Here is a 27,928-nt window from a genome sequence, read left to right on the forward strand (position 1 = left end):
TGGCCAGCAGGGGCCTGACACACAGATACACCAGCTTGTTTCTCGGCAGCCTGTCCAGAGGTCTTTTTGACGAATAGGTCAGCCCTCTGAGGGGATGAGCGAGAAAAGCTGGCCGGAGAATGAGCAAAATTCATCATGTGCCATCGCCTACTCACTTGCCTCCACCTCACCTGTTCTCCCATGTCCCTGATTACCTCTTTTTCTCTTCTCTTTCTCTGCATGTCTGCATCCTTCTCTGTACCCCACTATTCTTCATTTCCTTCTTTCTCCCCCGTGTCTGTCTCTTCTCACCTCCTTTATCTTTTTCTCGAAAAGCTACAGCACTGCCTTGTGTGGTTTCCATTATATTGTTTGGACATCTTGAAGTAACACACATACAGTAGCATAAAAGCTGTGTGTGGTATAGACATCAAGGCCTCCTCCATTGCACGCTTTGACTCCCAGCAGGAGTAACAGGGATCACTGTAGAGATCACATCTGTTTCTCACCTCCTACCTCTCTATTCACACTTTTTATCTTTCAGCTCTGGCCATCTTGTTACCTGTAATTCTCTTATTTCCCTCTGTTTTCTAGTTGTTTTGCATGAAGATATCCGCAGCTGCTGTTGCTGGCACTCTCTGTAAGACATTAGGGTATAAATAAACTTTCTAAGAAATGGAAGATCTTATATCTCTGTGCAGGAATTTATTTTCCATCTCTCTGGATGCTGAAAAATCCTGTTTGCCTCATTGTAGATTTATAGTATTAATTTGTTTCTACACAAATACCTGACGTGCTTAAAACAAGCAGCATGTGATAAAAATGAATTATTAGCTACACCTTGCTAGTACTGGTGCCATCAGATGAAATGTTTTAGATTTTTTTTTATATATATTGGGATTGAGGCTGTTCATCATGCAGTTAGGCTGCTTATTCTGCCACTGTGGGACCACTGAGCTGAGCTTGCTTCGGATTCTTTTCCGTGTGGCGTAGAGTCCTTCTGACGGAGCGTAGTGCGAAGTATGTTCAGGTAGGAAGGTGATGTTGAGTTTATCGCTCTGTATGTGAGGGGTCATCTTCCTAGCATCTACCGGAGGCCAGTGCAGAGATCGTAACAGCTCTGTGACATGCTTCCTTTTTTGGCTGATCAAATATGAGTAGTGCTTATGCAATTTGGTTCCTGTGGAGACAAAACCTGACCAGTCGCTGCACAATTAGTTTGGTGACATAATCAGAAAGGTTGTTGTAGAAAGCAAATCTGCATGTCCAAATGGTGGAGATGGTTGATGGGTTTTATTACGTATTGTCAACAGTCAAGATTAGCAGAAGCATTGGTGGTTATTGATTAATAAGTCCTAATACACATTTCCCTTAGATTACGAGAAATGCAAACAGAAAAACGAAACTAGAGCAAGTGTATATAATAAAATGACCTGAAAAAAAGTTTCTTTTGAGTGACGAATTCTGTTTTCATAATTCCTCCTGTAGTTATATAGTCACGTCCATTTTGTTGTCTCTGCCACATACTGAGGCTACGGAAAAGAATTATAAGTGGCTTCACTGCTGCAGTTTCTCCTAACTCAGTGAAGTTAATGTTGGGAAAGGGTCTTTTGTAATCAGCCACTGTGACAGACATGAGCAGCCAGCTCACCAGATGACATTAAATGTGGCGGGCGGCGGTGCCCTGTAGGTAGCCACTTATCTAGACTTTAGCAGCATTTATTATCATGTTAGTTAGTCTGTGCATTGTGCTTGGGCCTTGGAGGATTAGCTTAATGTTAGCGCTGAGCCTCCGAGCTTCATTAAATGTCACTGCATACGTAGCAGAACAATACAGTAACATTTCCCTATGGCTGACATTTATACAATTTTTATATGATTGTGTGCCACCATATGTCATCTTTTTAGAAACCTCTATTCCATCCCATATTTTCCCTATTCAGTGTTTGTGTCCATAAATCGCCTTCAGCAGCAGCAGTCAGGGGAAAACCTCAATGGGAATGTGGAATATATATAGTTACTATACACTTAATATTGAGCATCTCATATCTCATATTGAGTTCTATTGGATGTTAACATTTCTAAAGTATTAAAATAAAATTAAACATTTAATCTGGTTTACCTGCAGAACCCCTGCACATTAAGCTGCAACTTCAGACTGGCTTCATTTTCCGAATTGCCTCCAACCACCTGTGATTGTAAGAAAATTGTGCTTCCTACATTGATTAAGTTGTGGTGAATACAGCATTTGCTGCAGAAGCATCAGTTTGCTCTGGCTTATTTAAAAAGAATCTTTCTTTCTTGCTGTTGTAAGTTCCATTTTTAAGTCTGTGTAACACAAGGTCATGCTGCAGTTTCTGTCTATTCAATCAGTTTTATGTGCCAGAACATTGATTTGTCTCTACAGTGTTTTTCTTTGCTCCTGCAAATCAGGCTCCATCAAATGACACTTTGTCTTTCCACCAATAAATTTTTTTTTATATATATACATTTGTGAGATCAGAAGAAGTGTTTTGTATGATGGTGTGTTTCTGACTAGCTGTGTCTGTCATCTCCCCCCAGTGATTCCTCTGAACAGCCAGCCCGCATTGTTCTTTTCAGCTTCAGTAACCCCCCTCATTACCCTCCTCTTCATTAGAAACTAATTAAAGTGCTGGATGCTTATTGCTATGCAGCAGTAAAAGGATCTAAAATAATGGGATGGATACAAACAAACAGCACTTAAACCAAAGGAGAGCTGAGAGTGGAAACCTGTTGCCAAATGCATATGAGGCATTGCTGCAAATGAGTCATCTCGGGGTTTTTTTGCAGGAGTGCGACTCTTACGCGGCTAATGGTAAAAAGCTAAACTACAAAAAGGTTGGCAGGATTGTCTTTTATGGACATGGGAAAGCTGCTTGAATGGTGGGGGGGGGTCATAAGTGGTGCCCGGGTGAGCTTCTATAAAATAAAGGTTTTTGCCATCTTTACGACAATATGAAAAAATCAAGGGCAGACGAAGGTAAAGTCTGACAGGGTTCACTGATCTATGGCAAAGAGATTTACTGTGTTCTCCTACGCTGTTACATTTTAAACTCACTGTTTCTCTGTTTTTGCAGTTTTCACTTAATGCAGCAATGAATAAAGTGTATTTTAAAGCAGCTCTATTCATGAAATGACTTAACAAAAGTGATACATTACCTTCTCCCTCAACAGCCACTTTTGATAATCAGTGTGTCTGTGCTAATAGCTGTGATGCTGGCATTACTGTATGTGGTATGAGAACCAAATTTGGGTGGTTATCGGCCACCGCTCAGGCTGAAGCCGGTTCCAGTCAGGTTTAGTTTTGATTTCTTCTTCCACTTTAAATTCTGGTTTAGTTAAATTATATTTGTGCCGGATCTTCAGTTTGTTTTTACACTTGTTTAGTTTAGTTTTTTGGGTTTCTGTTTTTAATAGGTACAAATAACATGAAAGGTTTTTGAAACAGCAGAACATTGCAGAGCCCCGTGAAATATAAGAACAAAATTGCATAAGCCATGCATCAAAAAAAAAAGGACTTTTAAAGCAATAACAACCCTTCACTAACAGCCACTCGACTCTGTCCCATATTTACAAAACTTGTCTTTGAACGAAAAATCCTCGCACCTGAGAGTAGGACATAGGTTACTTCCGAAGCTTCCTACTCTTACTTTCAGCAAAGAAAAGCACTAGTCCTTTGGTGAGGTAGGACATCAGATTGTAGTGTTGTAGTTTTTTGAGTATAGAGGTTTGTAGTTTCCAACAAGTCGCTTGCGAGCTACCGGTAGCTCGTGGCCACTTTCCAAGTAGCTCGCTAAAGGGTTAATCAATCTAACATAAATTTGAAAACTTGATAAGTCAGATTTAAGTGGTCACTCTGAAAACCAACTTACACGTATATCCAATAAAATTCAAAAGTCAACTAGCAACAAATCTTGGCACATTTCCGAGTGTTATCATTCTCACTCTTCCCAGGCCCCTCCCACGTCCCAAAGCACTTGCAGTGAATGCAATAGAAAGAAAGTAAACTGCAAACTAAAAATGCAAAAATACATGTTGTTTTAAAGCAAAATGTGAGTTGTGGACACCAACATTTTGTAAAGGTTCAGTTTGTCTGGGTTGAAATAAGCTATGAGAATAAATGTTGCGTAGCTCTTGGATCATTTTATTTTGTAATAGTAGCTTTTGGGAAAAAAGGTTGGAGACCCCTGTTTTAAACGGTGAGAAATTCAAATTTGCCACTTTTTAAGTAGAAGATTTATGCTTGTTGGCGACACACGGCTAACAGAAGAAATCCTGTATTAAAAGCTATGAGATATGATTCATACCAGTTGTATTTCTGTAGTAGGGTCCATTTATGAGAAATTCTCTGTAATCCACTCTGTGACTCAACTATATGAAAATATCCTCCTCACCCTAATCGAATCCGATTTTTATTTGATCACACACTGGGATTGAAAATAAAAGTTTCAGTCCACTCTTACTCAGAATCCCAGAGGTATGTGTGCATACAGATTATTTGTCCTCTAGGATCACATAGTTCGCCTCCACATACGTGTTAACGCTGTGGTAACACTTCCATCCACACGTCCTTGTTGGTGCCTGGCTGATGATTTCAATGACAGTTGTTTTGATGGCTCCAGTAAAGCCAGTTAAACTAGTGATTTATATAGTTGCAGCTTATTTTTGTGGATGTTATAGGCTTAAGCCTGAGGGAGTGATAAATGAATCCGCACATTTGCTGTCAAAGAGAGATTTTTCTCTCTCTCTGTTTTTTTTTTTATTGGCAGAAGGTGTTGGTCGTAATCGACCCACATCACCCACATCTTCACTGTCAATAAAAAAAAAAGAAAAAAAAAAAGGTAGAGTCAGTAAGATAGTACTGACTCTGATTTCTATGGACACAAGTGTTGGCACAGAGCAAATGCAGCCTGCTCAAGTCTGTCCGGAAAAAAAAAACCTTTTAATGAGCTTGTGTTATTAAATGAGAGAAACCTCTCTCCTCAAACCGAATCTGTGAACTTCCTGCTGTATGAAAGCCATCTCCTGGCTACTCCTACCCAGTTAGGACCCCTCCTTTGGTGGAGATGGGAGTGATTTCCTAAGTAAAGAATGCTGATAAATTGCTCTTACACCTACTCCAAAAAGTAGAACCAAAATTGCCTTGTTCAAAGAATTTTTGGCCAGTTAGGAGACCTGAAGACCCCTCTCTTCAGAGGACTTCAGAAAGTCTTCTTTCAGATTTAATCTTCTATGTCTCTTACTGTCCAGAACTGATGGATTATTCTACTTCAGCTCCCACTTTTAACTCATTTGTTTTTTAGAGTTTAACTTTGTCATTTCAATTTATTTGTCAGTATTGAAACAAGTTTGTTTCGCTTCATACTTCAATATTCAGTTTCCCTCACAGCTCTTTACTGAATCCTATTGAGCATCTATGCAACAAGGTGAAACATGCAGTCTGGAGGGGGCACCCCTCAAATCTGACCCTTTTAGAACAGTTTCATCAAGAACAGCAGGGTCAAACTACCTGCTGTCAGGTGCAGAAGTCACTTTGTGGTTTTTAACCAAAAAAGAGCAGGTTCTCTTCGGCAAACTCAAGTTCTGCATATTTTGATAGTTCAGAACTTAAATGTTCGGGAACTTGATTCCAGACGGATCCGAATTGGAATCACGATGACATCACTTATGGCATAAATGGGCATGTACTACACCCTCGAAAGCAAACACTCTAAATAAGTGAGCTGCTTGGCCACCTGAAGAAACTTCTGGCTTTTAGTTTTTAAACTTTTAGTTTCCGTATGAACATTTTCAAAGTATCACACGAGGAAAACTTAGTATTCATTAAAACTTCCTAGACCGTGTACTGGGCTACAGACTTCCTTCAATGTGATGACGTGTTAGACGTTAACCCCCCCCCCAGTCGAAAAGGCCCAATTATTAGGAGCTATGAAAATCCTTTGCAAGGACTGTCTGTAAGGGTTAAGGGAACTAAATATTGTAGGTTACGGGTAAAAGGCCATTTTCTTTTGCTTTTTATTTCTTTGAGGAAAAATGTGTGACATCTGTCAGTGTCAAGTTATTTCAGAGGAAATTATAGCTTTTTAACACAGTGAAGGTTACAGTTACCAACAAATGTGTCCACGCCTGTACAGAAGAAGGCCACACGGTCCTCAGCAGTAGAATAATGAAGGATGTAAGGTTTTCTCTGCATCTCGTCTCACTGTCTCACTCACATCTCTATTTCAGATCTGAAGAGGGAGGCCAGCATCTGCCACATGCTGAAACACCCCCACATTGTGGAGCTGCTGGAGACGTACAGCTCGGATGGGATGCTCTACATGGTTTTCGAGTTGTAAGTGTCATCACTGCAAAGATTTCATACAACGTGATGGAACGTGCAAGGCGTGTCACGAGCCTCACACCGACACGCGTGGGTTAAAGAAAAGGATTGTACCTGTAGGAGTTGGGGGAGGATGGGTTGCATCACCAAGAGAAGATGAGTTGGGAAACGGAACGTGGAGAGAAAAGGATGACAGTGATTGGAGAGCAGGACTGGGAGAAAGCGAACCCCGCGGTGGTTTATTCTAATCAGCACTGATATGAGGAAGCTTGTTAGCAGAGGATGGGGGCAGGGAAGAAAAAATTGGAGGGGTGGGGGGACTGTGTGCACAGGCTGAGTGCAGTACTGTGCTGTACACATGAAAGGAAAAAGATGAGATTAAGATTTCACACTTGCTGCTACCTCCAGCTTTTTCTCAAAGCTGCAGCCTCCTCAGGATCCTCCCAGTCTGCTCTTTATCTTCATCTTTCCCCCTCTTCCAGAACTAATTCCTTTATCAGTTAATTCCGTTATCGCTGAACAGGCAAGTGCTCGGGTTTCACACGTACTGCTATCACATGGCTCAGTGCAGGGGGAGAAAACTTTCAAGGAAATGCAAGTGAGCAGCCGTTTAAAGGGATTTTCATGGGTCCTCAGCTCATTTGTGCTCAAGCTGCTGTTTCAGACGCACACACTCATGCACACATGGGAATGCAGGTAGAGCGGAGATGTTCTTTGCATCCCTTTAGAAGCAGGAAAAGATAACGGAGTAAACATGGCCTCATATGTCTCCCGGCTCTCCCTCCCAGCTAATCCAGCGGGCAAAAATGTGAGTGTGGAGGAAATATGGATGTGCTGCAGCCAAGTCCAGCATAACAGCCTTGTTTAATTGGTGCCGAGGCTTATTGGCAGTAAAAAGCAGGTTTCAGTAATTGGTAGAAGAATGGGGGCAGAGCAGTTATGAGAGACAGAATCTGCTGTGGTTAATGACTGGGCCACAATTAAGCGTGAGTGCGTGAATCCACTATCTTTATGCTATGTGGCATGAGAGAACAGCCTGTGGACCAGGACTCAGGCAGTGTGCTTAAAATGTCTGTCCCCAGCATTTTATTTATTGCCAGGTGCGACGCTTTACTGTGCACTGAGACACGCTGTCACCTCTGGCTATAACCTGGTGTTAACTGGGCTGAGAAGCTGTTGTCGTTAGAGATATATCTTTACCTAAATTACCCCAGAAGGGTTTTCTAAATGCAGAAGCATTAAACCTCATTGTTACAGCTTGTCGTCCTCTAGAGTCAGTTAATATCGTGCAAAAGTCTTTGTCTCTCTAAAAAGGTTGTGTTTAAACAGTTTGAACTTAAACTTACTGAGTTAATTAACTGATTTTATTTGGCAATTAAACCCTGACCAGTATAAATTTAATGTGTGCTCATTAATTGAGTCATTAATACGTCCAATGATTGTCGAGATCTAGGCCATGTGTAAAGCTACAGTATGTAATTTTTGTTTCCAATATTCTTAAGTAGAAATATGCTTCATAACTTATTGTGGGGAGAACCAGTAATGGCTCCCACTTACAGATTAGCTTTACCAGCAAACAATCAAGAGAATTTCAAGGATTGTTGCTTGATTGGAACATTTTGCAGCTTAATAATTTTAATTTGGTAACAAAGAGCTGAAGAGGGCGGTGGAATGATTTTGATGCATCAATTTATGTTTAATATACAAAGTAATATTGGACAGGGCTGAACAATTAATCATTTTCAACTTGCATTTTAACAACGGAAATTACGAATTGCAAGCTGCACTTTCAAGTGTAGTTTTTAAATGCTGGAGATTCTAAACGATCAGGTTGGTGTTAACCTGTCTGACTGAAACCTGCAGAGTAAGTGGGTCAAAGTGAATGAAGAAGCAGACAAGCCTCCAATTAGAACAGGTGTTTGTGACCATCACTACACACAAATGTGAATGAAACACAGACATTACTTGAATGCTAGTTCTTGGTGAAGGACATGATGAAGGTATGGTGATAGGAGCTGCATCTAAGGCCTTGGCAAGACATCGATAGCCAGCGTACAGTTTACTAACAGAGACGCTTCTGCCAGCCTACAATACTGAAACCGTATGGAGCTAAATTTCCCGGAAGGCATTTGCTCAAGGGATTAATGAATTTCTATTCTATTCTATTCAATTCTTCTATTCTAGCTGCAAAGAGCATAAAATCACTACTAAATCTCAGTGTTTAAAAACAAATATTTTCAGATATTATTCAGGTGGGATGCAGTAACAGAAGTCTAATATACACTGTTAGTCATGCGAAAATGGGAGAACAGTTTAGTTTATACATGAACTGTTCCACTGTCCTGTGGGATAGAAAATATTAGCATCAGAAAACACATGGCTTTTTTGGGTTAATAGAACATGACCATGTTATGTGCATCATAATTTTCCTCTGATCATTGAGCTTAATTTCAAAAGATGTTGAATAAACTTAATTTGTGTTAAAGAACCATTCTCACTAAATACATCCGTGACCCAGTCCAGTTTCAGGTTTGATGCTTACTGAGAACACAGAAAGGTGTTGAAGTTTTAATAGGAGTCTTTCAGCTTTCTCGCATGAGCTGATGCTCTCTCCGTCTCACTGTCTGTCTCTCTATCTGTTTATCAGCATGGATGGAGCAGACCTGTGCTTTGAGATTGTGAAGAGGGCAGATGCTGGTTTTGTCTACAGTGAAGCAGTAGCCAGGTGAGCTTTGTTCCTACAGTTGCTTCTTTGTGCTGTTTGAATTTTGTCTCATGTATTTCTGTTCATCTTGATGGTGATGTCTTTTCCACAGTCACTACATGAGACAGATCCTCGAGGCGCTTCGCTACTGCCACGACAACAACGTCATCCATCGAGACGTCAAGGTATTTTTCCTCACTTTATTACAGCTCTACTTAGCAGAAGCTATAAAGCGGTTGTAGCTCCTTGAAATTGAAACGTGCATTCAGGCCTGTTCTTTGTGGGCAGGCTTTAGGTACAGAAAGCAACAGTGTCTACATAGCAGGCTTAGTGTCTGTCAGCAGGACACCTCGTTTTGACTGTAGGTCATTGCAAAAGCAATCAGAGCCCAATAGCCTCCACGGTTGTTTTCTGATGAAGCCTGCTGGTCAGAACATTGCTGTTTTTACTTATATTACATAATACGTTCACGTGTACATGTTGCTATGGTTATACAGAAAACCTCCCAGACATGGCAAAAATGAACAGTTCCAAATAAGCAATTGCCTATAAAACATCAGCCATTTTGTCTGGTGGTGCTCATGGTTGGTCAATTTTGACCTTGACACGCTGTACGTTTAAACACACAGGTGTCACTTCTACAAAGTAAACCAATTATTTACATAAAAAGCAGACTTGTGTGTATTTTCTGTGATAGATGGAGGGAAACACTAGATTGACAGCAGCGTACAGTTTGCACAGTGGAAAATCCAGATGTCAGATATGAGATTCGCTCTGACTTCCAGCGCATGATTAATATGTACTACTTCACCTTCAATATCTCCCCCTCACATTGCGCTTGTCTGTAGATATTTTATTATACAATACAAGGTGTTTGTGTGGAAAAGCCGATATTGTTGATGTTTGTTTGTGCTGCAGGTAGCTGTTAACCACCTCTTATATGGTCTGCACTTATATAGCGCTTTTCTACCTATTGGCACTCAAAGCGCTTTACACTGCTTCTTATTTACCCATTCACACTCACAATCACACACATTCATACACCGATGGGGGAGCTGCTATGCAGCTGGCCAACACTCACCGGGAGCAACTAAGTTGGGGTTCAGTGTCTTGCTCAAGGACACTTCGACATGTGACTGGAGGAGCCGGGGATTGAACCAACAACTGTGAGATTGGTGGACAACCGCTCTACCTTCCTGCGCCTGAATAGAGGCATCATGGTTTCCAGCAGGAAGAAATAACACTAAAATAAAGCTTTGCATTCCTCTGTCACACGTTTTGCTTTCACAAACAAGCAGTGCAAAACACAGTTCCCTCTGCAGCCTCCCCAGCAGTGAATTTAATGGTTTTTGTGTGATATTCATATAGCTCAGTTGCAGCGCTTCCTCTTTAGATATGTTTTATTGCCTTTTTCAAGAGAGTCATAATACACATTATATGGCTACTGTCAGCTCCCAGCTCCTGCATTACTATCTCTGTCTCTTCAGCTTTGTGCTACGGTTGTAGTCATCATAGCACACAAAGTCCTGTCTGTGTGTCTTCAGCCAGGTTCTCTCCCACACTGGATCCCTGCTCAGTCACTGGATTAGGCTCACTGTCTGTAGGCAAGAATGACAGTCAGGCTTCAGCAACAGAGAGGGGAAAGATGATGCAGCTCCATGTTTAGAGCTCTACAGATGTGTGGGTGTGTGTGTGCGTGCATGCTTGTTTGTTGCCTAGTTAGATCCAAAAGTTTTCTTTTTCAGACCGTGCTAGGAACTTTTGGCAAAATAAGGGCATTTTGCCCGTTCTAACAAGTTTGAAGGCCTGTTTGGGGGTTGAGACTTGGTTTTAGGGGTAGGGTTAGAATTGGGATTAGGTGAGGGTTAGGCATCAGGGGGCTATGGAAGGCCTGAAGTCAATATCAAAGCTCCTTTTGTGTGTGTGTGTGTGTGTGTGTGTGTGAGAGAGAGAGAGAGAGAGAGAGAGTCAGTACTGAAATTCTTTGCCTTAACTGCCAACCAAGTGTCTACGTGCACTCTCAGGTCTTTTTCTGTGTTCTCCTTTTTTTATTGTCTCATAATCAGCAAGTGAAACCTTCCCTTAGAGCTGCAGCTAAGGATCATTTAGATTTATCAATTAATCTGCTGATTTAATTTTTCTGCTTAATTGTAGTTTTCTTTCTTAAAATGTTTTGTTTTTTTCAGTCTGCAGTGAGATATTTACTTGCAAAGAAAATTCTCAGAGCTGAGAAAGCAGGGCCAGGGAAACTAACTAAACGGGTTGTTAGATTATTAGAGTAGTTGCAGATTTAATCATTTCTCGTCAACTTCTCAGTTAATTGTCTCATCACTGCCACAATTTTTTTTTTTCGCACAATCTCCATAACATCACAAGATCCTCGTGCTCAGCTCTCGACAAACATTTTTCTAAACTAAAAGTGGAAGAACTAGGAAGAAAAAAAACAACAAAAAGATGTAGGAATATTCCAAATGATTAATCTGCGTATTATTGTGTTGAGTTATTGATTAAGAATTTGCTCTATAGATAGTGAGGTAATTCTGAAAATTGGTCTTTATGTTTTCCTCAAGGAAAAAGGGAAATAGTCAGAAGGTGTCACACATGAATGATAAGACTTCAGATTTTCTGTATTTTTGTCATTAAGAAATTCCTTCGCTTGGTTCACTGCAGTGTCTCTGAATCCAGGATCTGGTTTTAGCTTATTCATCTGCACAGCAGAGCTGTTCACAAATGAACTAAAAACACATTAGTGAAAGACGGCTGCACGCAGAGTATTAAGAGAAAAAGCTTCACTTTTTAACTATTTCAAATGGAGTCATTGTTTGTTTTAGACTCACTGGCCTTGTCCTTTAATAAGCTAGAAATAAGTTTAACAATTTAGTTTGAAAAACAAAGCAGTTATCAGAAAATTGTCTGATTATTTTTCTGTTGTTCAACTCTTACATCACTCCACAGAGGAGGCATTACTGAAGTTACGACAAAGTTAAGGGGGAATCCGACTTAACTATGGCAACATTGAAACTAAATTTAAAACACCATTTACAGCCAAATATCTAGTCGAGATTTGACATATCTAGGTGTAGTGGTTTTTGTGGTCTGTTTGTTAACGAGAGAAACTTAACTTGTTTTTCTTTAGAAATTAAATGAAAGTTCTCACAGATTTCAAAATGAGTTGCAATCAGCAATAATTTAACGTTCAGTGACAAACACAACAGTGTGCGGTGTAGAACATACAGAAAAAGACCATTTGTATTAAGTTTCTGCTTCAGCAACTGACCTACAATAGTCAAGTGTCACATGAGGAACTTTTAGTGTAGTTTCTGGATTATACATAGTGATCCTGATCCTAATTTAAAGTTTTATAAAACTGGCTGTCAGTTGATTGATTTAAATATTGGACGAGCATTTTCTCTCTGTGACTACTAAACACTGAGGCGTCTTTCTGCTAACGAAGCACAGCAGCTGTTTCAGTACATCAGCAGTGGGCAGTAGTACTTAACTGAGTCCAGGCATCGTGTTGATTAATGTCACACTGTGATGTGTTGACGGTCACTAGAATATGTGTGAATCAGAACTCGAATGTTTTTTACTGAATAACCTTCAAAGAATAAGGTGTCAGTTTCCTGTGTCTGTCCACTTTTCACACCATGGGCAGACACAATGAAACAACTGCTGTGTCTAAAGCAGGAGTGTCAAACTCATTTTCACTGAGATAAATGTAGCTAAATGCAATGGAAAATAAATGCAACTACTCCTTAATCTTAATTAACTCTGGATTTTTATTATTCAGCTTACAAATATTACATATATATTTGCATACATGTAGAAACAAATGTTTGCTTGTTGCTCTGTTACAACATAAATCCTTTTTAATTTGTCAGCTAATGAAACCCACATTACTCCATCAATCAAACTATCCAAGTGAATAAGGATAAATAACAAGTTATGATATTAACTTTGTTCAAAACTTTTTTGTCATAGTTGAGACGGGCAGAATAACGGTCCAAACAACAATTGTGAGCTGCTAAGAACATGTGTGACAGATGTAGCATTTTACATAAACTAATGGCTGCACACAGCCGTGCACGGGGATACGTCCAACTAATGAGAGATGCTTTGATTACAGTGAACATTTCTCTGCATAAACACATAAACCTGAAAACATTAAATACATTGCTACACACATAATGTAGTATATGTAATAAACTCCAAATAACAACACAAGTTGTGTCTCAGTTCATAACTATTTTGGTTTTGAGGTTAAGTTGTTGAGGAGATGCTGCCTGTCCTTTAACACACCACATGAATCCCCTCTGCACCATCCTCATCCATGTGTCATGTTCTGAAAATAACAAACACAAAGCAAAATGCAAGCACAATCTTGTTCTTGGTTCAAATACATTTTATTATATTTTAATTAGGTTTTCAAAAATGCTTATCTATGTGCTCTCACCTATGTGTTTTCTGACCAGATGTCTGACACCTTCTTTCCATGGCCAGTGTGTCAGTGTCTGGTTTGAGGTCTTGTGCCGAGGACATCCGTAGAACAGCATGAAGGTTGACAGCAGTGCTTGTTCTTGTTTAGATTCATGATCTAAAACGTCTGCTCCCAAACATAGACCGAACACGGGCAGCATGAAGTCGAAGCTGTGGCATCAAACCAGGGGGCAGTTGAGGGTAAAAGTCCTGGATTGCAGCATCCAGGAACTTTGCTCTCAGGCCACTTTCGCTTTGAAGCTCTATCAACTCCATCTGAAGATGTCGGTGGTGAACGGTTTCGCAAACTTGGCAAAGGCTGAGTGCTGTGCTCTAAAGTCAGAGAAACGCCGATCAAACTCATTCATGGTAGCTAGTTGAGTACATGTAAAAGTACCAGGAAATGTGGCTGAGATGCTCTGACAAACAGGAAAGTGGGCAAGATCCTCCCGTTTCACTTGAGTGATGACTTGTTTGCATCCCTGCAGCTTCTGATTGAGTTGGGCGAGATGCTCAGTTAATGTCACACAGCCAGTTTGGATCTGACAGTTCAGATATGCTGTGACATCACCCACCTTTCAGTAAAGACCACAGCTTTTACTGGAACTGAAGTTGTAAAGCACCACTTCCAGTTTGTTAATAGCGCTATATTATCTGTCAGAAGTTGCACTAACTTAAATCATTTCATCTTTCTTGGGGAATTTCTTTTATGCTATAAAAATATCCAATTATTCAATGCGTGAGTCAAGCAATTATGTTTAAAATCAGTTGATCACTTAGTCTTTATACAGCCAAACCTGATTTGTTTCCAGCTTCTTAGTTGGGAGCATTTGTTGTTTTTCTGTATCTGCTAATAAACAGTTTGGTTTAGAGTGTTAGTTGGACAAAGGTGTATTTATGTTCATACTCATCTAACCACTCAATGACTGTTTCCATGGATGCATCTGACCTTAGTCTTTACTAATTTGTTCCAATTGTCGTCACATTTATCTCCCATCTGTACATGTATTTACAGCATTTGAAAGTCACATAACCAGTGCGTTGTCTCGTTTGTTTCCTTTCTTTTTCAATCAGTGCTTATTATGTTTATGACTTTATGGCAACACATCTCATCAGCAGATGGTCTTTGGAGCAAAGGACACACAATAATTGATGGACAATAATAACTCTGGACATTACCAAACACTAAACATACTAAACTAATTAAGCAGTGTTTAGTAGTACTAAGTGCTGCATTACAGCAGTATCTGTGGTTCATATGTTGTGTCCTTGTCTCGGTTTGGATCACTATCACGTCCCTTGGCTCAGCCGTTTATCATGTTCCATTTGTAAGCACGTATGCAAACACATCGGAGCATTGCTGCTAATTTATTAGTGCAATGATGATGGTTATTACATTTCCACAAATTACCAAACCTAAAGTGCTAATTTAAACTAGAGCTAGTAATTAGATACACACATTATTTTTAATCGAAATTATGTAACAATTCTCTGGTTCGTATTAGTTTCTTTTACTTTGCAAAGCTGATTTATTTAATTTTGTGGTTCTGAATAGTTTTATCTGGATTCACTTTAAGACCCTATAACTCAGTCTTTCATAAGTAAAGTTTATTTTATTATTATTATAGATGATCGTGATCTGTTATAATTGATTTTTTTAATTTATTTTGCTGATTGTTTGGCACCTCGGCTAAAATAATGACAAACAAACGGCAGTTGTCAGTCTACACAACACGTACATGTCCCATTCACACTTTGGGTGTAGACAGTAAACGGTGCTAAACTGCACAAGGTCAATGCACATAACCAACCCTGAAGGCTGTGTCAGCTTATGTCTGCGTTTGTTTGGGACGACCAGTGGCACTAGAACACACCACACAGGCGACAGTCAGTGAGCATGTAGCACTGCATGTTCTGCACTTTTGTGTGAGGGGGAAGAAAAGCAGATGTGGGACCACGTTTGGAAAAGCCCTAAATAAAGCAGCCTGTTGAATCGACTGAAAAGCCGCCGCCGCGGCTCCAACTAGTGCCAACAGTGTTAGACGCATAATAAAAACTAGGCCAACAGACACTTGGTGATGGCCTGATATGTGACCCACTGTCTGGTGGTTCACAGACCTCACTGTGATTACATGATGAGATAGCAGACAAAGAAATTCCCTTAAAGTAAAATAAAGTTATTGAAATTAGTACTATCATATTGATAGTAGTTATTACTAAGCAGTATTACAGATCACTGAGGGGTCTTGAAGCAAAAACAAGTTGTATTAGATTTAGTGTGCTTCAATGTAATGATCGAACATTTCTCCTTCCTTTGTCACTAATATAAATAGTATAGAAATATTAAGAGGACTTCTAATCTTATTTGCACCTTCTTTTCTAGCCTAAACTTTCAAATAGGATTTTAGTTCTTTTTTTATGTAGCTGCTGCACAGTGACCTGGTCAAACTGAAACTGCCACAGAAAGTAGCTCCACTATATGTGGTGGCACTAGACAATTACGGAACAAAACGAGGCCTAATAAGTGAACAGAGAATTGAGTGACACTGTGAGGTGCTGTTCAGCCAGTATAGTTTGTGCATCTGCATCGGAACAATAAATAGAAAATCATTAATGAACATGTGTCTGGTTTAACTGATCTGACCATGATGTTATCCTCCTGTTTTTACGAGAGACTCTATGAACTCCTGTATCTGGCTTTATCAGATGTGCTGCCTGAGATTTATGTCTTTTACAGCCAACACACAAAGCAGCACATACACATGCAGTGCAACAAATCCGTCCTTGTTGAATATGGATCAGTGCGAGTGTTCCACGTCTTTCCATGCATGAAAGTCACGAATTCATTTAAATCCTGATGTTCATAAAGCACCATGATGTTTATTTATTTCACTTCCTCTCCATTTCACCGCAGACCTCTCCCGTTGACATCAGCTCTGGTGTGTTTTTGTGTGTCCGTTTTGTGGGGATGTGTGCGTTTGCCTTTGGCCTTTAGTTGCTAAGCACACGGTGCCTGGAGATGCACTGCAAACTAATAGAAATGGTTTATCTAGCTCAGATTTTTAGCTCTCAAATCCAGCAGCAGTGCACAGTCTCAAGGTGAACTTTTTTGTGTTTACACATGCTTGCGTGCTCTTTTGAAGTAGAAGTGATGCTGGATGTTTGATCTGCGACACACAATTCCTGACGCTGTGCTGAGCAATCTGAGGAATACATAAATATGGCAAAACTTTTGAGATAAACAAATGAATCGAGAGTCACACTGGCAGAGGCCTATATCATCGCATCTTTCTTTGTTCCTTTTCTCCATGCTAAGGTGAAGGGATCTCCTGTCAGATCCTACCAACAGAAGAAACCTTTACCTCTATGAATTTTATAGTTTGGCTTCTCCGAATATACCAGTGTCTATGCAGAAAGACTGAAACTTTGCACAAACTTGGAGATTCACGCCTTCCTCTCACATTTACTTTTGTCTTACGAGATACAACTCGTTAAACTTTTGGCATGTTAGTGTGTGTTGCTGATGTTGCTGTAATGTGCAGTATGGATGGTACTTTAAATTGCATTTTGCAGCCTTTTTGTTCTTTTTACTTGCAGGTCTTTTGGTTTAGCAGTTTAGCTAACTGTCGAATTGTGTCGTCCCAACTCACTTTGGCAAAGCCCCAAAGTGTTTGTGCTTGTTGTCGTTCTATGTGAACTTTTTTTGTTTTAAATGCGAGAATAGTTTGGGCTCAGCATAAAGTGAAAAACATGCATAAATTAGCTAAACTCTTGAGTGTGAGAATCATTTAGGTTGCAGCTTTGTATGCTCGGCCAGTGGTGACGTGACATTTACTTGTTAAACATTGACACTTTCTTTCCGTTTGGTGGTTGACATGTCTCTGTAGCTCAGAGGTGGGAAACTCATGCTCCTTGAGGGCTTGCAGCCTGCAGCTTGTTCTTAAACTATCCTTATAACTATCCACTGGTTATGTTTTGGAAGGAAGATGCTTCACTCTGTAACACTGCTGTAACAAGTGCTGAATGATACTGTAGTTCCAGAAAAGTGATATGTCTTCACTCACATTCTCCCAGTTAGTCATTCTTATCATATGAATATGAAGCAGATACACTCAGATGAGATAGTGACTTAATGAACACGAATAACTCATCCAAAAGATATAGATTGATACATCACCAGTTTGTGTTTAAGTCACATGCAACAAGCTAAATAAGCATCTTTTGTGGTTTACAATTTGAGCCTCTTCACTGGAAATTCAGAAATTCAGAGTGAAGCGTCATGTCACTTCCTTTATTCAACCCACCTTATCTGTTCTGGCAGCAGTGTAAACGTCATATTCTACATATGAATACTATAGACACAAGTGTGAAAGAAGACACATTTCCCAATTGAATACTTCAGTGTCAGCTGTTTACACATTCAGACCTCTTTGTGATACAGGCAGAGCTCCATTAGCAGTGTTGTTACTGCCATTTGTGTGATGATGGGCGGCTGTGTGGGAGAGGTAATGGCTCCTTTAATGGCATCTAATGGGCCTTGAGATGTTGCACGTAAAATTCTGACATCGACGCTTCAGTCACTCATGCAAATATGCGTGTCACACACCCATGCGCAAAGCACTGCACACATAACTGCACACACTGGTTTTCGTTGTTCAGGTTTGATGGGAAAATTAAATCTTTTTGTGCCACAGCTCTGGTCAAGTTCAACTCAGGTTTGGTTGTAGTGTGTTTGCAGCTGTGTGACACAAACAAAGCTGTTTTTTCAGAGTGACGGGCACAGTCCAAGATTCCTTAAGCCCAGATTATTTTTGGTGTTGTTGTTTTTTTGTCTGTCGTGTAAATGTACATTTTCTAAATATACATTTTGCTCACCATGCTTATTTTGGACTGTGTATCTTCTTTGTACTGTATCTATCTATGTGTCATCCTCATTCTTTATCTTCTTTCTGAAAACAGAAGCTGGTCATTTAGGGGATGATCTGAGTTCCCTAAAATTAAGCCTCAACTGAATAAACTGTCTAGAGTCAGGACAGTGTCAAACCTCTAACAACCCCTGTTATTTTTTACCCTGGCAAACACGTTCTACAAGCGATTGATACGCTCTTACTAAAAATGACTGCTGCCTAATCTATTTAAATCCATTTTAAACAGAATGTCTGCAAATTCTCCAGATAAAGACCTGCTTTACACAAGTAAACAGACTTTGAGCTTGCAGAGTAAACTCAATTTAATATCTGGCCCAATTCATTTGGACATATACACTCTCACATACAGCTATGTTTAAATAAGTTGGAGTTTGCAGTGTGAAAAGAAGTGTGGAAATGTGGAGACTGTGCATCAGTTAGACTGGTTTAAGTATTGCACACTTGTTCATTTATGATAAAATGTATTTAATGCATGACTATAAGTCATAATCATTAAATCTAAACTCTATCCATCCACTACCTGTTACCACTTATTCTGTTCCGGGTCATGGGGGGGGCTGGTGCCTATCCCAGCTGTCATAGGGTCGAGAGGCGAGGTCCACCCTGGACAGGTCTCCAGTCTATCTCAGGGCCAACATAGAGAGACATACAAAGACAGACCACGCACACTCACACCTACAGGCAATTTAGACTCACCAATAAACCCAACATGCAGGTCTCTGGATTGTGGGAGGAAACCGGAGCAAACCCATGCAAGCACAGGGGAAGCAGGCAGACTACAAACAGGAATGCCACAAGTGGTCCTGGATTTGGACTCCTTATTAAACTTTATTTGTTCAGGCCTTGTTCACATCCAAACAGCTTCTTCTTCTGCCTTTGTGTATTTTAGTTTTTGAAACCCGAGTTTTTGTCCCCTATGGTTTTAGAATTCCTACACCTGCAAAATCGTTTCCCCTCTGTTCCATGTCTGATTCTCTCAGCTGTCTGCTTCAGTCTGTCTAAAAACCTATGCAGGACCCATGAGAGCAAACATCAGTAAACATCTGCAGTGGCCACACTTCACAGAGCATAGTCTTCTTGTACGGTTTTAAACACCTTCCACACAAACACCAGTCCACACTCGGTCATCCCTCGACATGTTATACACAGTTCAAACTGTTTCACACACATCCAGTATTAACAGGCTGCTTTTGCATATGACAGAGGCTCTACATATGTTTGCCGGCATTTTTAAAGTTACAAAATCAGCGTTTGCACTGCCTGCCCTCATTTTTGACTAAAATAATAATTCTGGGGAAAGTAAAAAAATAACATACATATTTACCTTATTCCAGTTCATGCTAAACAAAGTTTAAAAGCATTTGAAGAATCAAGGAACTTTTGTAAAGTTTTTAAATATAAATAAGGCTGCACCTAACAGTTCCTTTTTTTTGTGGATTAATCTATCGATTATCTTCACATTAAGCCCTTATTTGTTTTTAAATTAATAATACCATTCATTTACTCTAAATAAAAGAATCAAATTCATCAATTACATTTAATAAAAAAATCTTTTCTTTAATCAAACCAATATGAAAAAGTATGCACTGCAGGGCATAACTCAAACCTTCTGATTGACATACTGTGATGGCAATTCCTGATCCTAGATCAGTTCGCTGACAGTGTGCTTTGCTTTGCTTTAATAGAAATAACCCAATCTCAACTTTTACCTGTTTCTGCACCTATTAATGCAGAGCTGGTAGGTGAGGAATCCAGAGCATAACAAATGGATATAGCAGCTAAAGTAGAATCTGATAATAGGATTAATTAGTTGGCCGGCAACTGCATGTTATGAAACAGTTTTTTTTTTTAATGACGGATAGGAAACTGCAGGCACAGCTGAAATTGACACTTTTTTTTTATAAAGCTTCTTGAATGTACTATACACTTTCATGACATGAATTTGCATTGCCCACATTTATGTCCACCAACTGTCCACTCTTTTGAGTTGCACTTCCTGTAACTGACCAGAACACTGGTCTTTCTTTAGATTTGTCCTGCTCGTGTCCCAAAAGTTTACGGATTTGTTTGCGAAAGGTGTTGTCTAACAGGAAGTACATCACAGGATCTGTTGAACCTCTCAGTGCAGCTAGAAGATACAGGCAGTTCTTCACCTGCAGGAAGAGAAATGAACTGGTCATTGTAGCCGTGCAATCTGATTCTCAGTAAAGAAGCGGAGAGCAATATTTGCAAGAAATGTACCTCAACAAAACTGGAGAGGGGATGACACTGATTGTTGTGCTCAGGTAAAGACGGCTGGTGTTTCTTATGTGCCACAGAAATGAAGATGGGTTTGAAGATGTGATATGGCAGCAGACAAACTGAAAGAACAAGCTGGGACAGAGGGTTAAAAATGCTGAGAATCCTCGCTACGGTTGATGAAGTCATGGAACCTAATTGTGGTTGCAAATGCAGTGAACATGCTTTAAAGCAGATTATCTGAGAGGATAAGGTAACTCATAGGCACCTGGATGACCACGATGTTTCGAAATACCCTTCCCAGCAAACTCTGGGAGGTGGTGACAGCTGTGCTGCGACGCGAGCGCCTGATATGCCGCAACACTGTTATGTAGGACAACAGCACCAGCAGATAAAACACGAAGAAAATGGTTATAACAGCCTCAGAGAGAGCTGCAGATGTACTTCCACCTATTTCCACTTTAGGGTTGTAGCACAGCTCTTCATTTCCTCCTTTTTCTCCTCCATCCTGTACAGATGTGGCATCAGTGGCACTCATTACTTCATGTACTGAGTAATAAACTGTCACTGGTACGATGCCCACAACTGCAACCAGCCACACCACTATGCAAACCCTGCTGGCAAAGGGGGTCTTTGTGAGACGGGCGAAGAATGCATGTGGCAGCAGGGTGGTGCAGGTGCTCGGCCTGGAGGCGTGAGTGTGTTGGATGAGGGCTGCAAAGCGGCTGAGGGCCACCCAAGTGAGGATCATGAGGCTTATGTAGATGTTAATGTGGAGCACGGGGGTGATACCGTGCAGTACGAGCTGACACAAAGTGCCGTTCCGCATCCACTCTGAGCCTAGGGCGTAGTAAGCTGCGAGAAAGGGGGCGGTGAGGGACAGCAACAGGTTAGAGATGCTCAGGTGGGACAGATAAACGTGAGTGGGGGAGACGCTGGAAATGCGCCGCATGAAAACCCACAAAGACAGCACATTGCCCGGTACAGCGGTGAGGAAGAGGAGTGCATAGGCGGCGGGGAGGAAGAAGAGCGTGGCAGCAGTGGGGCAGAGTTTCGGAGCAGGGAAGATTTTATCTGGTGCATAAGTGTGCGACGTGTTCTCCATTTGATCTGTAAGAACACAAAGGTGACAAGCGTTTGAGAACTATATAATGTCATTTAGCTATTTTTCAGACAGTTAAGTGTTACTTCCTTCTGTCACATTCTTGCTTAATATTAGTCAATGCCAACAGTTCTCTTTATGTCTACATATGTGTGTGCATGTCAACAGTGATCAAATCAAGATACAGAGTGTACAGAGTTCTTTGAAAATTGGTGTATACTCAGCGTCTTTTACAAGACGCTGTATTTAAATAATAAACCCTGGAAACACCTGACAGCACTAATTCATCAGTACATCTCCCCAGCTACGTTACACTCCCCAGGCTGCTGCCTCCAGTGTCTGTCTTTCAACGTACTTGTACTTCTAATCACTTTTGAAGGAGCCTTCAGCAAAACGACAACAATTTATCTGAAAGTCTAAGGTGGAAGTATTGTTTTTTTTTCTACCACGTAAAGCTGAGAATTTATCTGACAGGCTAAGGTGGAAGTAGTGTCACAAAAATTGAAAGTGACATGATTTTTGTCTGCTGCTTATAGTTAAAGAATTAAAACAGCCGGTTAGTATGGAAGAAGTTGAGTTTACATTAACTATAGAACAGGAGAAATAAAATAAAGGGAGGCTTCTACTGCCCCACAGTTAAATAAGAGCTTTCAACATTAATGAAATATATTGTAAATTGTTAAAATGAACATAGACTAGTCACCTTCTGAGACTTGAAGCAAATCTTTCTTCAGCTTGAGCTTTAACAATATTTAAAGCTCGTGCAAGACACTGAACATCAAATGCATGTAAGGCTACGTTATATTATAACATGTAAACACCAAGTCATACGAAAATGTACATCTCATTACACCTCATCCAGATTGACATGGCAGTTCATGTTATACGTACCAGAAGCTCTAAAAGAACTCTGAGATGATTCAAAGGTACTGGAGCAGCCCAGATTCACAAGAGGAAAGCTGTCATTAACACCAGTCACAGTGTGAGGCTCTTCTCTGCAAGTTCCTGCTTCTTTATTGCACTGCAGGTTTATGGTATCGCAGAGCTGGCGTCTTGTTGGTGGGAGTAGTTTCAGTATCGGTTTGAGCTTCCTCAACAATGGCACGGTATAGAGTGTGTATAACTTGGGAGTAGGCAAGAGGGTCAAAAGTTCTGGTATTCTGGCCTATTTATTTTTAGGCTATTAATGTGGTTTAGGTGCATCACTTTCTTGTTATGTGTAGGATTCTCAGCTTCACAGCGATCGTTTCTGTTTCTCTTTTTCTATCTGCAAACGTAGCCCACAAAGAAGGGAGACCCTGTCATCGGGTTTGCTTTTGCTGTATTGCTTTTATTCTGCCTGAAGGTGGCGCTGCTGTTCTTTTCAATGAGAAGGCAAAATGAGTTTGGTTTGTATTCGAGGCTTTTCATTTCTCTTCTTGCTTTCATCATTGTTAAGACTCTGACTTGGTTCAGAACTATTTTATAAAAACAAACAAACCTGTAAAACACATTCAGAAAAAAAAGGAAAGATAAACTAGACAGTCCAAAGCTTTGGCATTCCCAGGTTGTGGATAACCTCCGGTAACGTGAAGTGTCTGTGATTTTGTTTTTTTGGAGAACACCCTGACTATGTGATAGGGGACAAACACACATCTCTTTTTATTTCTATTTTCTCTCTGAACCCTGTTATCTACAGGGGGAAATTACGAGAGTGGAGGAAACTGCTTGTTTTGAACGTGTGGCTTGTTTCATCAGTCTGCAGTAAGCATGTGAACCCGTTTCTGTCAAAGGATTCAATATGATTCGATATGCACCTCAATACCTGGGCCACGATTCGTACAAAATTAATTCAGCCGAATTTGTAACAATCAAACTACGTTATTTAGTACATTTGCCCAAGTACTACATTTAACCACACTTTTTGAAGTAGTTGTAGTATATAATACATATTATATTTATTTGACAATTTAGTTACTTTTCAGATGCAGTACAAAATATATATCGGCTAATAAATTATGACTGATAAATTTATGGATTTATTGTGATTATGGATTAATTACCTTTAAAATAGTCTTAATCCGTGATGTTTGCACATTAGCAGAACTGTGTACTTCTATAGCTGCTGGTGGTTTGACAGAATAAAAAATCTTATTTTATTTTTTTCCCGTCTGTACCATTACATCCATCTTTACGCCTCTAGTCTGCATCATCTCCAAATGAAAGTCCGTTCATTATTTAAAATCCGACTCTTTAGGTCTGCAGGTATCAGCACCACAGAGGTGTGAAGCGCAGCCAGAGAGAGAAAATGCAATTTGTGTGAGTAATCCACACTCCAGTGTGGACGACGTCCATCTGTGGACTGCAAAGTGCTACAGTGCATACATGCTATTATCTTTTAAGAAGGGACTAGTAATGAATCCTACATCAAGCACCAGCCTAACTACACATGAGCCACAATGACGATACAGAAAAGCATGTGTCATAAGTAATAGTCATCTTACTTTGGTCAGCAATAGTGTGTGGATAAGCTCAGGCTGCAGCATAGACGTTACTGACAGAGTAGAGAGGCTGGAAAAAAATTAGTTAACACAGCTTGGACATAAAAGAGGGGAGAGTTATTTTTTTTACAATTTTATTTAAAGGATTACTGATATTTAGAGCAAAATATGGTACATATAGATTATGTTTGAAAGTCACTGTTTGTAAAATCACATATGAGGTTTGCTGCAACATTGACAGTACAGTTATTAAAATACAGATCCTTTTTTTTTTATTTTCAGCTTTTAAAAAATGCAGTTACACAGCCTTCATTTAATCCTGCTACTTCCACCAGTTAGTCTAAGAAAGTGTCCCAGCTCCAGATGCTTCAGTGTCAGTGTTTGTCACCTGACCAATGACACATATTTAAGTTTATTGTCTGCAAACTGTTCTGCCAGTTCAATCCTCAGTCTAACAACTGTAAATTACCCACAGTTATCATAGCAAGTTTTAGCATGAGGACATTTATTTGTCCACACTTGCAGTCTGATATGTTTGTACAATGCTAATAATCACATGTGTACAAGGTACTTTATTAAAATTAGCCCGACTGTTTCCTTTTCTGTGGTTTGGGGTTGCTACAGGGAAACAGGAGACAGTTTCTTTAATGTGTACGTGCTTCTTAGAGAGGCAGTCGATGCTGCTACCACTTCCTTCAGCTGCACAGTTGCTGTCATGTTCATTTGTGAAATGATGCTGCCTCAGTTTTTGAGAGCCAACCTAGTTTCATTATCCATCTTCTCCTTAAAATTGCTGATTGAGCTGACTTTTGCCAGTCCTCTGTCCGTCTTCCCATTCTTCCCCTCCAACTCAACACTGGAGCTGGTCCCGGTGACTCCAGAAATTTCCTGCATGCAAAACACGTTGCTCACCAAACGCAGCACCTCCTTCCTCACTGAAGAGGACAACAGGAAGTACATAACAGGGTCGAGGCAGCTGTTGAGGGCAGAAAATACCAAAGCCACCTCATTGGCTTTGTCAGCCACCCTAATCCAGTAACATGTCGTGTCTGTGATTTGGGTTTTTATGTAGAACGCCCTGACTATGTGATAGGGGACAAAACTAACAGTAAAGAGGAAGAGGATGAAGAAGGACTTCTTGGCAGTTCGAGAGTAGCGAGCTGCGTTAGGCATGTCCGGTTTCTGTTGTGATGTTCTGTGAAGCTTGATGGCGATCTTCCCATAGGACACCACTAGAGAAATAAATACAAGCCAGAAGACAACCAACACGAAAATGTTTATGTGGGCCTTCCACTTTGCGTCATGGAGCGGCTTGTAGTGGAAACATCTGGAAACACAGAAAAAGTCGTGTCAGATCACATGTGCAGGAACGTTTGACCAAAACATTCCAACTCTAGAAAATGATAACCTAGCTTGATTATATTGGTGTTACTAACCTGTTTGACTCTGAGGAAGTGTCTGACAATAGAAGGGACAGAATCAAGGCAAAAGACACTGTCCAGACGATGGCACAGAGGACAGTGCTCCACTTCGTGGACTGCAGTCTGTGCTGCATCCCAGCTACACGATGGATCTTCAGGTAACGATCCACGCTGATCAACCCCAGCAACACCACGCTAATATACATGTTCATGTAGAAGAGGTTGCCCACAACTTTACACAACGTGGGGTCCAGGTCCCATTTGTTACCTCGGCTGTGGTAGAGTATCCTGAATGGCAGACATATCACCAACAGCAAGTCTGCAAAGGCTATATTTATGAGGAAGACCCGCACAGAGTTCTTCTTGGAGTGAACACAGAAGAAAACCCACAGAGCGATTAAGTTCCCAGCTAGACCCAGGACAAAGATTATTGAGTAGAGCACAGCCAGTGGGATCTGCAGTGCATCCTCATCGACACACGGGGCGTCAGGGGTGGTGGCCATCATGCTGATGAGAAACACTGAGCTGTTTGGATCCTGGAACCTTGCTTTGAAAGGTGTGCCGGAGACGTTTTCTGCCATGATGGCTCTTGTGATCCTCGGCGCTGAAAACAGAAGGTTAACAAATAATTGGGTTAAACTTTTCCTGTGTTTTGGCAGTGATTTAGTTTCGCATGGGAACGTTTTGGCCTCATTAGTGCACGTTTGTGTGATAGCAGAGAGTCAAGCCTGCATCAGAAGATCCCAGAATGATAGGGATGGCATGGATAACTCTAAACGTCAACTCTTCATAACTTAACATTATAGGGGATACAGTTTACGTAGTATATAAAAGATAATATTTTACAGAAGCACAGAACTCATGGAGTTTAGTATTTTTTGAGATTTCAATCTAAAAAAAAAAACATAGGTACAACTTCAGTCAGTTCAGTGCAATGCTAATGTGAAACAGACTCACAGAATGAAGCCCTCATCTTTTACCCAGTGAAACAAACAAAACAACAAATAAAAGAGGAACTTGTCAAAGTACTCACCTAATAGTTCAAGTCCATAGAAATCGTTCACTCTTGCTTCTTTGTGCATGTGTGAGAAAAGCATAAATCTGCACTAAATCACATGCAAAAATGTGGTGATCAATAGTAGTTCACATGCGATTCCTGCAGGCTTTTTCTTGTCCTCGGAGTTATTCCAGCTTATTCCTTCAACTTTAATCGGCTTTCCTGAAACAAATCCGTTTGTATTTCCACTGTGCATTCATTTTGTATGTTGTTGTATGTATTTCAGTGACCTCCAACTTTCCTTCCAAACGAAACAGCGCTGTGTAGTGTCTGCTTCTTTCTTTTGTTTCCTCTCTGGTCATTATCCTGCAGCTATGAGAACTGTGACTACCACAGCTGTGCGGCCCAAAGCAGAAAGAGAAATGCTGAACCGAAGAATGCGGTGAAGTTGTAAAGAGACTCGGAGCTGTGGTCACAACCCTCTTCCCTTACAGACTCTATGCAGAACTCGGCATGAGAGAGAGAAAAGACAGGGCAGGGCTTAGTGCTGAGCGTTCTTGGCTTGTGTTTGCACAACATGCTTTTCACTCTGAGCTCTGGTTATAGCTGGAGGAGGTATCTGTTGGGAAAGAAAAGACCACATTATACCCTCCCGATATTTAGAGAAATGCCTTCAGTGTAAAACAAGGCCATCTTTAAATTTGCCACCCAGGAGACACTGGCTGCTGTCAGTATTACAAGAGTCAAAGGAGAACAGAGGCATTAATAACAATATCGTGCGTGCACTACAAGAACTAAGTACAAAAGTAAGCAGGATGAGTGTGCTGATACTCAGAGACCAAAATAAATGGCCCTTTTCTATCACTGTGAAGTATCAAGCTTGAAGAGCAAGGCTGCTAATTCTTCATCGAGCATGAGTCAATAGGCAGGCACTCTACCCACTGAGCCACTGCCACTACACAAATCAGATATTGGATAAAATTACAAAATCCTGAAGCATAACTGATTGATGTGTGTGTGTGTGTGTGTGTGTGTGTATATATATATATATATATATATATATATACACACACACACACACGATTTATACATACACCATGTCAGCAAACATTTACAGCTCTGTGTACACACTTATATTTATTAGTGCATGTTAACAAATTTACACAGTTGCTACACTTTTTGTTACATTTAGAGACATTTAAAAAATATCTGTACACAGGATTTATTTACTATTTTAGTACACAACAGGTTTGTGTATAG

The 27,928-nt window shown here is 40.4% G+C and overlaps 3 protein-coding genes across 19 annotated transcripts in view; 1 reads left to right on the forward strand and 2 right to left on the reverse strand.

The window, feature by feature from the left end:
- caska (calcium/calmodulin-dependent serine protein kinase a) overlaps positions 1–27,928 on the forward strand; it is a 115,533-nt gene that overhangs the window by 52,209 nt on the left and 35,396 nt on the right. For all 17 annotated transcript variants that reach the window (XM_067514976.1, XM_067514975.1, XM_067514988.1 and 14 more), the window contains exons 3-5: positions 6,229–6,334; positions 8,970–9,047; positions 9,139–9,211. In XM_067514976.1, coding sequence (XP_067371077.1) covers positions 6,229–6,334; positions 8,970–9,047; positions 9,139–9,211 — 257 coding nt within the window. The remainder of the gene's footprint in view (positions 1–6,228; positions 6,335–8,969; positions 9,048–9,138; positions 9,212–27,928) is intronic.
- Positions 19,056–22,927, reverse strand: LOC137132487 (probable G-protein coupled receptor 82). Its single transcript, XM_067514994.1, has 4 exons — positions 22,662–22,927; positions 20,937–21,778; positions 20,672–20,803; positions 19,056–20,583 (listed from the first exon to the last, which is right to left on the reverse strand). The coding sequence occupies exons 2-4, from the start codon at positions 21,771–21,773 to the stop codon at positions 20,350–20,352; spliced, it is 1,203 nt and encodes a 400-aa protein (XP_067371095.1). The 5' UTR covers positions 21,774–21,778; positions 22,662–22,927; the 3' UTR covers positions 19,056–20,349.
- Positions 24,436–27,158, reverse strand: LOC137132486 (probable G-protein coupled receptor 34). The gene is made up of 3 exons (XM_067514993.1): positions 26,705–27,158; positions 25,687–26,275; positions 24,436–25,577 (listed from the first exon to the last, which is right to left on the reverse strand). The coding sequence occupies exons 1-3, from the start codon at positions 26,766–26,768 to the stop codon at positions 24,992–24,994; spliced, it is 1,239 nt and encodes a 412-aa protein (XP_067371094.1). The 5' UTR covers positions 26,769–27,158; the 3' UTR covers positions 24,436–24,991.

Source organism: Channa argus, chromosome 9, assembly GCF_033026475.1.
Source record: "Channa argus isolate prfri chromosome 9, Channa argus male v1.0, whole genome shotgun sequence".
Taxonomy (NCBI): Eukaryota; Metazoa; Chordata; class Actinopteri; order Anabantiformes; family Channidae; genus Channa; species Channa argus.